This window comes from Pseudonaja textilis, chromosome 2, assembly GCF_049901715.1.
Source record: "Pseudonaja textilis isolate UNSWEBS1 chromosome 2, rPseTex1.2, whole genome shotgun sequence".
NCBI lineage: Eukaryota > Metazoa > Chordata > Lepidosauria > Squamata > Elapidae > Pseudonaja > Pseudonaja textilis.
In genome coordinates, this window is record NC_141991.1 from 141899441 (window position 1) to 141912071 (window position 12631).

At 38.8% G+C, this 12631-nt stretch overlaps 1 protein-coding gene across 5 annotated transcripts in view; it reads right to left on the bottom strand.

Moving 5' to 3' along the window:
• Window positions 1–10122, bottom strand: part of GMIP (GEM interacting protein) — a 73629-nt gene extending 63507 nt beyond the window's left edge. For 3 of the 5 annotated variants that reach the window (XM_026713768.2, XM_026713766.2, XM_026713770.2), the window contains exons 1-2: window positions 9158–10041; window positions 4051–4188 (exon numbers count right to left, since the gene is read on the bottom strand). In XM_026713768.2, coding sequence (XP_026569553.1) covers window positions 4051–4188; window positions 9158–9377 — 358 coding nt within the window. In that variant the 5' untranslated portion in view covers window positions 9378–10041. Of the gene's footprint in view, window positions 1–4050; window positions 4189–9157 lie in introns of all 5 variants that reach the window. The other 2 variants (XM_087925536.1, XM_087925533.1) reach the window with 2 other exon arrangements.
• Window positions 10123–12631: the final 2509 nt, after the last annotated feature.

Below are 12631 nucleotides of genomic sequence, written 5' to 3' on the forward strand. Positions count from 1 at the left end.
GAAAGCCTTTCTTTTTCACACACTTAGCTAAGCCAACATCTGTTTTGGCAGACAGAAAGATCTTGAGATAAGTGACATAAAGAACAATTTATTGGCCAAAGCCAAGGGATGTGTTTAACATCAGATTTTATGAATATATCAATTGCTTGGTTCATAGTTTCCAAAGCTTTCTACTAAAAACTAGCGCTCATTGTGGAAAGTCTAGATGAGAGTGACATCACAATGACAAATTTTTCTTCCAGGATTCTAGATTAAAAGTTCTAGTCCTTCTGACAGGGGTGGGATTCTACCAGTTCACACCTATTCGCTAGAACGGGTTGTTAACATTCTAAGCCAGGGGTGTCCAACCTTTCACCTTCCCTGGGCCACATTAGAAGATGAAAATTTGGTTTGGGCCGCACATAAAATAAAATAACAGTAATGATACCTGATCATCCAAAAAAACCATAGAAAACATAGTTAACATATTAAATTTATTTGGAAATGAAGTTAGTGAGATGTTTTTATTATTAATTATTTATTAAAAATTATTTATTTTTATCACAGTTTTTATCACGGTTTTTTTATCATGGTTTATTTTCCGGCCAAATTTTGCGGGGGGAAACTCGCCCGCCTCGCGCCTACCTCTCCTCCTGCAAATGGCCCGGCTGGATGAGGCAGGACTAGAAGGCAGAAGCAGCAGCAGCGGCGGGGGCAGAAGTGGCGGCGGGGGCAGAAGCAGCAGTGGTGGCGGGGAAGAAGTGGCAGTGGGGGCAGAAGCGGCGGCGATGGCGGTGGTGGCAACAGCAGGAGGTGGCGCTCTGACGGCGCCTGCTTTTTCTGTTGCTGCTTGGCCTGGCGCTCGCCTCGCCCTGCCTCGCGCCTGCTTCTCCTCCTCCTCCTCACTGGCTCTGGCACGAAGGTTGGGGTGGGCACTGGGCCGCATTACAAGGTGACCTGGGCCGCATGTGGCCCTTGGGCCGCAGGTTGGACAAGCCTGTTCTAAGCAGTTTGGAGAACCGGTTGTTAGAAGAAATTACTGGCCTAATCCTGTAAGGAAGGCAGGAAGGAAACATTCTGGTGTTTCTTACAGAAACTGCCTCTCCATTAACTCTTATTACATTCTTGGCAGGACTAGACTTCCTGTCTCAGGAACTTTTCTAGAGTTTTTGTCCCCTCCTTTGCTGGTACTTTGCTTGTGTGGAGTGATCATTGAAAAAAGTGACTTATAGCCAATTTTTCACACTTATGACTGTTGCAGCATCCCCACAGTCATTAGAGGCCAGGCAAGGAGATGCGTGCCTTGATATGAGTGATGTTGAGTTGGCCATGCCCGGACAACTCACAACCATGACCACCAAGCCATGTCCATCCAGTCACATGATCACCAAGCCACACCCACCACCTAAACCACACCCACAGAACCATTTGCTAAAAATTTGAATCCCACCCCTGCCTTCTGGGTATCTCTTGGTTAACTTTGATTTACAGACTGATAATGCATTGATTGCCTTTGGGCTGCCTCTGATACATCTCTGGGACTCTGGTTGCTCAGTGTTTTTTTTTCCCATAAAGTCTTGGTAATATATTTTCCCAAAGAAACAAAGGTATGTGAAATGAATCCCCTCCTGTTTACTATGTACATGTCATAATGCTTTCAACTGTGCTTATTAAATAATAAAGCTATATGTTTCTGTTCATTCTGACAGCCTCCTTTCATGCACTTTAGTTGCCAAATATGAAACCCTATTGGTTTACATCATTAATATTTCACTGAGGTTATGATAATCTATAAAATCATATGGGTTGCTAATCCCTACACAGGGTTTTAATATTTAATATGAAATATTAAAAATCATTTAAATGGCTACCAACTCATCCTTGATCCAATAAAAAACTATACTGGCATAAAATGCTTTGTCCTCATTGCCAATTTCTATCTTGCCACAGGCATACTGCCATTAAATACAGAGCTTGTTAAGGAAAGAGATGGGTGGATACCCTTAAAAGTGTTTTCCTCCAACCAAGCCCATCATCATGGAAAACACACTGCAGTCACTCTACTTAATACAGGATAGACCTGGGACCCAAAAGTGGATGACTTTTGATATCTAGATTTTATCTAACTAACAGGGGAAAGGGGAAACAGTGGGATGAAAGAGCTCCTCTGTTGTATCATGCACTATCCCATCACCTGTTAGCATGGCTAATTTTACTTGTGTTTAAAAATAACTTAACAAGCATGCAGGAAGGTTGTACAATGTGGCAGGAATCCTGCTGCCGTGTGCAATCCTTGTGCTTCTCTCAGCTCTCATAGGCTCATAGCAGATGCAAAATACAATGGAAGACTCCTTCTGGCTTACAACATTCCCACCCACCCTCTCAGTTCTTTGGGCTGCTTTTGAACCCAGGAAGAGTGCCAAGCCTATAATCAAAAGCAGCCAGGATAACAATTGCATGGTTTGGGTTTAGAGTACTGCATGCCATGAAGTGCATAGATTTTCTGCAGCCGTAATTGATCATCTACTGTTTGGGCTGACCCAGATCTCTAAACCAGAATTAGCTTGGAGGCAGCCCTGTTTGAAAAAAAACCTGTCTGTCCCATTCCCATAACACAAGGGTCTTCACACTTGGCAAGTTTAAGACTTGTGGATTTCAACTCCCAGAATTCCTGAGCTAACATGACTGGAGGAAGAATTCTGGGAGTTGAAGTCCACAAGTCTTAAAGCTGTCAAGTTTGAAGACCCCTGCCATAACAAAAAGGTCTTTGAGGACAGGGCCCAGGGAACGAGGAAGTCCACCCCAATCTAAAGATGCCAAAAGGTGTCAGATTGATTCCATAAACAGAGCCACTGGGTGAAACACATCAGACTGTATCCACAGCAAAGCTACTGATGCCTGCTTATTTTAACCCCTGAATGCATATGGTCCAAGACTGGGTGTCAGGTAATGCAGTGTCATGAAGACATGGCAGAAAAAAAAAGAGGCTGCTTAGTTGCTTATGGGGACAGGCCCTCAGTCACCAAGCCCAAATGAAGTGATCTTAAAATAATCCTGTTCTTCTCAACCTTTTACTGTATCTGAGAGGGAAATGAGGCTGTGAAATTACTCCTGTTACTTCATGCTCCGTGAACAAAGAGATGGTTATAATAAAATAAAAGTGTCTGAGTAGAGACCTATGACAAGTGTCACCTCTCATAATAGGCCGCACATTAAAATTCTCTCTTCTGTAAGTTGATGCAAAGTACTGGGCACAATGTTCTAGCTCCATTATCTGTTAGTTTGTTTTTCACACTTCTTAACTGCCCAGTCTCCCTCAGAGGAGGGAGATTATAGTCTTTATAGTATTTTCTGAAACAAGGGTTCCTGACCTAATGTGCATGTACTTCCTAGTTGGTGGAATGTAAGCAACAGTCTCTTGGCTTGCAGGGTGGTTTGTTGATCAAATATCCTTGCTTGCATAGAACAGCATAAGTATGTTTGAGATAAATCTGGCCTGTGATTGGTCAAAATGTATCCAAAGTGACCAGTAATGTGCCTTTAAATTCAGCAGGAAATGCTGCATCTAACACAGTTAACAAAGCTGGCAGGCTAGATTATTCCTTCTCTATTTTACTTTAAAAATAAAAAGCATTACATGAAAACACGGATTGACCAAAGCCACAGTGGGCAGCAGAACTGGAGGACCCATCCAGTGGTGTTTCCTTTTCCTTTTTTTTTTTCTCATGGAGTGCCTTTTACTTACTTTCCCCAAATTTTTAAATTATTTTAAATAATTTGAATTGTTGAATTATCCTATGATGACTTGTCCCCTGGCAAGTTGGCCATGGCAAATTGGCCTTGGTGAATTGGCCTGCTGAGGTGGCTGTGGCAAATTATCCCATTCTGATCTCTAAAGAGAAAAGCATGTATATTGTATAGACCCTCAGAATGATAGCCATCCTGGCACAGGCTGAGATGAGTGATAGTCTCGTACATCTGAAGAGAACTTGATTCAAGTAAAGGTGATCTTAATGTTTATTGCCATTATTGTTAATGAAGCTCTGAGTGAATCTGAGCTTAGAAACTTACCATTCACACATGTGATAAGAGAGACTATGACTGCCTGGATGGTGCAAGCATTCAGAACTGGATACTTGCTGAGAAAGCAGGAGACAGACTGGAGCAATTCAGTCAATTTAATTTCAGCAGGGACAGAAAGCATGCCTCCTGTAATAATAACCATAACAATAATTAAATCATCATCACTTTTATTTTGTGCCTTTGAGTCACTGTTGACTCCTGTAACTGCCTTGACTGGTCCCAGCAGTTTCCTTGGCTACATTTTCAAAAGTGGTTGGCTTCTTCCTAGGGCTGAGAGAGGACTGGTCAAAGGTCAGTCAGTTGGCTTTGTGCTTAAGGTAGAACTAGAATTAGGTCCCTTGGTTTCTAACCTAGTCCTCCAGATACTAAATTGTATCTAAATGGCTGTCAATAATAACAATATAGAAACAATATGATTTCTTGCAATTCTCAAGCCACTAATTTTTGGGATGAGAGTAGATAGAATATTGTGTTCTGTGCCTCAGATCCTATGAATATATCTAACATGACACATTATCTTCACAAATGCCCATTTCTAATTATAGGTTTGCCAAGATAACATAAGGAAGCATTGAAAGATGCATTTGTAGAAGGAAATTATCAAGTTGGAAGACTGGAATCTCCACTGGTTCCATTCTTCCAACTTGATAATTTCCTTCTGATTCCTAGTGATTCCTATCAGAATCCTTCTGATTCCTACTGATTTCTACGGATATTTACTTGTGCATTGTCTGGTTACAACCAATTTATCTCCTGCCAGGTCAGGGTCAGTTCTGATGTTTGAAGCCTTATTGGGACATACACTGAATAAAAATGGTCTCTGGTTATTTCTGACAGAGAATAAAATATGTCTAGTGAAGTATTTAACACCACTTTGCCATCTAAATTGTAATACAATTTTGTATTACAATTAACTGCCCAAGTTTAATATGGAATATGTGCACCTCATGTCTTACCCCCAACGAAATGAGATCATGATATATGGATATGAACTTCATTACCATTTAAGGCAAGGATTGATAATTTTGTAACTTCTGGATTCTTGGGCTTCAGTACCCATCAGTTTTCTACTTGTCAAAGGATTGATGGTTTTAATGGAAAGCTTCTGGTGGGCACTAATTTGTCTCTCCCTGATTTAAGATACTATCTTATTTTGTAACAAAGGATGAATGATATCCTGCATCGTCTATATTTTGTGTTTTACGCATATTGTATTGCACATATAAATGATACTTGATGATATGCCATTTCACATAATTTTCACTGGATCCATTTTTTTGCGTTATCACTTAAGGTTTTGGACAGAATCACCGAAGAAATACATATTTTGCCCCTGAGTCTTTAACTTCGCTTCTACTTGATGTTTGCCAACATTAAAACAAAACTGTCAGTGAAATAATGTATTATGAGAGTTCATTTTTGCTGTTATTTAAAATATTACTAGTGCAGTTTACATTGGCAGTCAAAAAGAGATGGATTATTAGATACTGGATCAGAAGGTAAGAACAGATAGGATGTAAGAGCATAGTTTAGGGGAGATGCTGGAAAAAAAAAATCTGTTCAGGAGCAGTTCTTGGTTGCTGGGCGCCATCTAGTGATCCTTTCTCACACCCTTTCTATTTATGCAAATAACAAGCCTCATTCATGATTTTTTTCAGGCCCAGAGCAACCTACAAAACTCAAAGAGCTCCTGGCCAATAGGCAAACTGCAGGATCAAGTTGCTTCTCCTTCAGCATTAGCAGAAAGAAATGGCTTTCTGCTAAAGCAGAACACTCTGGTGCCAAGTGCAGTTTTGGGCTGTGTGTGTGTGTGTGTGTGGTGTGTGTGTGTGTGTGTGTGTATTGCAGCCCCCCTCTGTATCCTCATTTAGGCTTGGGAAATTATGACTTTTAACTTCCCTAGTTTACCATTCTACCAGAGAGGTGTTTTTTTTAAAAAAAAAACGATTCTCTGCCTGCAACAACCTTTTACAACTATGTTGTAAAATGAACATCCAGCCATGGTGGCCATTTTGAGAATGTGACTTTTTTCTAACACTCTGATGCTGATGTCTAGAACTCCTACTTTGTAAGAGTACCATTATAGGCAGGGTCCGGGGGATAGGACAAATGGCAAAACAAAGTGTTTTTTTTGTTGAATTATTCAGCAAACCAAGGAAGTTTCTACTAACTAGACCCTGATAAACATGCTTAGGGAAGATTAAGAGCTATGGTGGTGCAGTGGTTAGAATGCAGTACTACAGGCTATTTCTGCTGCCTGCCTGCAATTTGGCAGTTCAAATCTCACCAGGCTCAAGGTTGACTCAGCCCTCTATCCTTCGGGAAAATGAGGACCCAGATTTCTGGGGGCAATATGCTGACTCTCTAAACAATTAGGGATGGCTGTAAAGCACTATGAAGTGGTATATAAGTCTAAATGCTATTGCTATGCTATTGCTATTATTCGGTCATGGAGTGATGTATACGTCTAAGTTCTATTGCTGTCATTGTGGCTAAAACAGAGTGGTTGAAATCCAGAAAGGGATTTCTTAAACTGATTTCTAATCTATTTATCACAGAAGACAAGCACTTGAAGGCTTCAGTATGGAAAAATCCTAAGGCCAGGTGGAATCTCCTCCCTTAAAGGACGTTGCTACTGTACACTTACCCTCCTACCACTCCATCTCCACCTTTGCACAGCTGTGGCTTTATCTGCTACTAGAAGTTTATAATTATTATTTTGGGGAAGGCAGGAGGAGGAAGGAGTATCAGGTATGTTCACTGCCTTGTGTTATGAAATAATTATTTTATAATAATTGATAAAATATTAAAGGTGGGATAAAATAAGATAAATAAATAAATAGTGGTTGTAGGTATGTGGCTCCTTGCCTACTATAGATGGGCAAGATTGTGAATGAGAATGTATAATGAAGGGGGGGGGGAACAGGCAGCTGAGCTGCTCCACACCTTTTTATGTTCATGCATGTGTAAAGAGAAAGTCAAGAAGTCTAGAATGCCAGCCCTAGCTGTAATAATCTGATGTCTGGGGAGAGGTCAACAACTCATCCCATATAAATCTGAAACCATGTCTGCTTATGCCTCACCAATGAGATCTGGTGTCTCTTATTCTTTTCTTTTGTAATGATATGTAAACCTATTGCTAGTAAAGAATTCAAATTACTCTTCAAAGAAAAAAGAAAAAGATTCTCTTTTATATGAAAACACTATTTCCTTGAGGGAAAAGGCAAGGAAATGGCAACATATTAGGTTGCAAATACCGTAGCTCCTCTGTTCCCTCATGGGATGATAGGATTATATCACAGCTATTTATAACATGGCATCCAGTAGGTGTTACTGGTATCTTATGACTATCACCTTGTTGATAATATTTTATGATTTATGATAGTATTTTATGATTTATGGTTGTATCTTATGATTTATCACTTTGTTGCTTATATATATACTGGGAGCTTATGCACTGGAGACAAATTCTTTGGATGGCTAATCACACTTGGCCAAAAAAGAACTATCCTATCCTATCCTATCCTACTCTACTCTACTCTATTCTATTCTATATTTGTGTGATCCAAATGTGATTGGATACACAAGGAATTTGTCTGGGTGCAAATGCTCTCAGTGTACATAAAAGAAAGATTCACCCATAACCTGAAGAATAACATATCTGAAGTCTATCTTCTGGTGAGAATATTGATTGATTTGAGCACCATGACAACTTGCTAAAACAGCCCAAGGTTGAACTACAAATGGCAGATTAAGGATCAGATTTAAGATGGCTCTTTCAAAACCCATAAACGTGTGGGTAATTCAACCATTTGAATAAAGGTTTAACTTTATGTAGCTGCCATGTAATTTTGGATGCCCTTAATTGTACTGCTTTGTCAAAGTGAGCAGTTTTATGCAGAATTGTGCATCAAGTTACTGATTAATACCATACAACTATTGTATTACAGATCCACACTGTCCTCCACATCAACTTTGAATTTTCAGAGAGGAGATACAAAATTCTGCATCAATCCACCTTAATCCCACCTGTTAATTCCTTGGAAAACAATACACACATGAGAGAGAGAGAGAGAGAGAGAGAGAGAGAGAGAGAGAGAGAGAAACATTACTTTAGGAAGAGGGAAGAAGAAGAAAGCAAGGTCAGAAAAATCTTCCCAATATTTTTGTTTATTACAGCGATACAAAAATATCTGAAATATAAAAATCTGTAAAGATACGAAAGGACATTATTGTTGTATTCATAGGCTAGAAATTTAGAGAATGGTGCAATAGGAGTTTTAAAATTAATTGTCTACATCCAACACAAAATTAAGCACATTTAAGCCCATGGATTTCACTTGGCTTGTGGTCATTAAGTATTCACCTCTTAACCTCATTTGGCTTTAATGGGATAACTTAAGAGTCTTTTTTTAACCCAGAAACAAGATGGGGCCAGCTATATATGTAAAACAATTAATTACATGTAATTACAGGCAAATAACTCCTAAGTCTGACATCTTTCCTGCATTTTAACAAATATATTAAAGCTTCTGAATTAATATTATGTTATACTGAAACACAATTTGATTACAAAACCACCACACGGTGGCTACAGTGCTAGATTTGAACCCAATATTTAAATACCAATATGGGGGTGGGGAGAAATTAAATTCTGGGAGCCCAAAGGAACTGTGGTTCAAACAAAATACAGAAGTTGAAATAAGTGATTAAACTGTCATCCTATATCATGGGGTTCTCATGAGTAGTAGTCTCCTCTGATCTCCTAGAGGATGTTTAATTAAATTTATTTTATGGAATAATAGAAATTATTCCCTCAGAGATAAGATTGGCCTCAACTTGTTTCTTCTCTAAAAGGCCTTGAAGCCATGGTTTTGTCAGCAGTTTGGGGATTCCATTTGAAGCCAATTAAGTGGCTTGTCTGATTTTGCTATTGCCGTCATGTGAATTTTTAGTTATAGATTTTTAATGTTGCACACCACCCAGAGTCATTGTGTGTGAGCTGTGCAGCTAAATAAATTTGTTTAATAATAAATAATGCACAAGATGAAATTGACAAAACACACACCAGTAAAAAAAAACTTCCAGCACTTACCATCTTGTTGTAAAAGTTCCCGGAAACACTGGAATTTTTTATCTATGTCTCGTAGATTTTTGGCAACTTGAAGGAGATTGTTAGAACAGAATTTACTACCTTTTAGGCCTTCTGAAATGGCCCAAATATCACGCAGGCGTTCTGGAATATTGGCTAAGGATTGAACATCCAGTGCTGACTGCTTGCCATTGCAAGGGTACCTGAAGTCATTGGGATCCATCCTCAGAGCCCACTTAAGAGATTATATTCACCACTGTTGTTCCTTAGTACTAGCAATTCTGAATTATGTTCCTTACCAGGATAATCTACCAGCTCCAGAATCTAATGTAGCACACAAACCCAATTAACTCTCAAGCCTCCAGGTCTTTATGTTTTTCCTTGGTGCATTATTCTCAGTTTCCAGAAAGATATTCCTGTACTTTTATAAAAATCTAACAATTCCTCTGACAAGTCAGAGTTCAATAACGGCAGCTGAAAAATCTTCATCGTTCAAGTGAAGTTCAGGAGGGCAGCGATCTAGATAGGTTGAGGAGCAGATGCCCTCAATCTCTCAGCATTAAAAGAAGATAAACGGTGATGGTTTCCATTAAAATGTCCAGCTCAACAATTTTGTGAAATACAGTCCCAGCTCAAAAGCAAGCCTTGCATTTTCTGTAGAGAGGAAAATATGGTCCCTCGAAAAGAGAGGAAATGGTCCTTTTCAGAGCTCCCCCAAAAGGTTATTGAACAAAAGTGTTTCTAGAATGTGACATTAATTCTGGAGAAGGTTGCCTCATCTTTCCCAAAAAGTGAGTCTCCTGCTTACTTTCTCTTTGAAATGTTGTACCTTTAGAGATCAGAATGTGTCCAGCTGCGACCTGCCATTCTTACTCTCAATTTCATCTGAGAACTAGATGCGGAAATGCCAGGACACGTCCCCTATCTTTGGAGAATGGATGAGCCATTTGGGTTACACACACAAGAATGACAGCCGATGTGGCTTTTCCACATTCCTTTTGCAGGAGTGATGAAACCGGAGGCTTCTTCCCACAGTATCTCTGTACTACGTGAAAGAAAGACAATCCTCCTCCTTTACTCTCTCTTATTAATCACTTCCTACCTGAATCCCTTGGAAAAGTTTTCAGGGTGTGGTTCCAAGGCCACAGATGGAAGGAGAGCTTTCCCAAATGGACGTCACAATTGAATGAGAGAAGACTTGCCTGCATTTTTGAATTTTATTCCTTTCTCACACTAAATTTCTGCAATTTTGAAAGCTAAATTGTAGAAATTTAGTGTGAAAAAGGGAAAAAAGGAAATAGTTAAAAAAACTAAATTATGAACAAGGGAAGTATCCCTTGTTCTTTGCACCCTTCCAGTACCACGAATAATGAAAATTTTTTCTAACACAATACTCTGAAGGATGGTGAGAACTGAAGTCCTAAATACCTGGAAGCCACCATGATCTTATCTTGTATCTTATGACCGCCCCCCCCACCTTCAAAATGGAGATAATAATTTATTGCAAGGTAGAGATGGACAACTCAGGTACATCTTTGTACATACAATGAATATTTGTGTATTATCTGATAGTGCACACATTTTGTGGCCTGATCTGACAGCTGACATTGCCCTCAGAACTAACAAGATTGCCTGCCCCTACCTTGCAGGGCTGTTGCAAGACTAAGGCAATATATACTGAGGTAGAGAAGCTCTTTCAACTAAGAGCCAACTGTTTTCCATATTAAAATATTAAGGTTCTGCATATTTAATTACAATGCTGAATCCTCCTTGTAAAGTAGATCCTGGATCCCATATGCAGGTTGAGGTTGAGACTTCTCAGAGAATGGGAACTGGGCTAAGATCACATGGTCAATTCATTGTTTGAAGTTAAATCCAGATCAGCAACTTTCTAAAGCTAAATACTGTGCCATATGTACTCAATTTGCAAGATTAAGATGCTATTCAAATTCAGGAGCAGAAGCCTTTCATTTGTAAATAATCCAACCAGGAACAAAATATTTTTATCAAAAAAGAAAACAAAAAGGTTCTTAACTAGCCTGGGAAAAGATAAAAAGAAAATTTAAAAGCCTGGCCTGTTCTAGTTCTTGGAATAGATGCCCGGTATGCAAAAACAAGCAGGTAATTTTTCCCCCTTTCTTCCTTTCTTTACAGTATTAAATTTAAAAGAAAAGAGGAGCCTAGCATCAATTTCATTATATTTTAGATTGTTTCAATTAGACATGATTTAGGTTAGGAAGATAATATTTAAGAATGCATGAAGTAATACTGCGTTAGGTCTAAGAAAGAAAATGTTTTAACAATTGCATGAAAATATATCACAATAGAAAGAACCACAAGACATTAGGCAACATGTCTTTTCAAAATTCTATTTAATTAAACAACAGGGTTACTATACACTCATGTTGCAGAAAATAACAGGACCTGTACTAATTAGAAATAATAATTGTAGCAAGTTAGACAAAATAATCCTTGTAGGTTTTCATGATGGTGATGATGATGCATTATCCATAATTCTTGATACTTCAATAGATCTCAATTATTGGGAAAAAAGCTAGAAAAAATATTTATTAGAAGTATTATGAATCTCAGATCAAAATATAGCAATAAGCTGACAAACCCAAATTTCCTACAACAGGGAAATTATAACTCATTCTGGTTGTATGCACTTGAAGGAGTGGTTATATATTTTCAAAGGGATCTGATAAAAATATGTGTTATGTGTCAAATGCCACTTATTACATTTCTTTGAAATAACAATTCTCATTCATTATTCCAAAGGTCACAGAACTAATATTATCTGTGCTTCTTTTTTCACTTCTGCTTGTTAACAAACAATATTGTACTATTTTACTTCTCCAGTACAAATTCTGACTACCCCTGCTCTGGATAGTTTCTATTTTTAGATGAAGTAAAATGTACAATCAGTCTCTAAAAACAACAGTTAGCTTTTCACTGTTTGAAATATAGCATTGCTATGCTATGACTCATGATACTATAGAATTGAAATTTTCTGCCTTCACCGGGTCCCTAAGAAAGGATGTTTGCAGTTAGGAGAAAGAGTTATTTGTAAGTTGAGAGTGGCCAATGGGTGACTGAAAGAAAAGGGGGGGGGGTGGAGGGGGGAGAGAAGGTAATAGAGATTGTAGAGAAGGGATGGTATTAGGTCATCAATAAGGCTTTGTGCATTTGGATTTATTCTTTTAAAACATCTTTATATGTTTGACTATACTGCCCATTGCAGGGCGCCCACAAGCAAGCCAAACAATTAAGAGTTTAGAGTCACTTCAAACCTGAGACTTAAAAACAAACAGACTTCCTGGTTCAGCAGGGACGAAAAACTTCCTCTCCTGCTAAGAGTTGGTGGCAGCTTGCCCAACTAAGACAAATATCACCTGAGGAACTCTGACCCTGGCAAGGGGATAGAGTTTGATGCCAGAAAATCAAAATAATTGCTGAGAGTTGGTGACGAAGTGT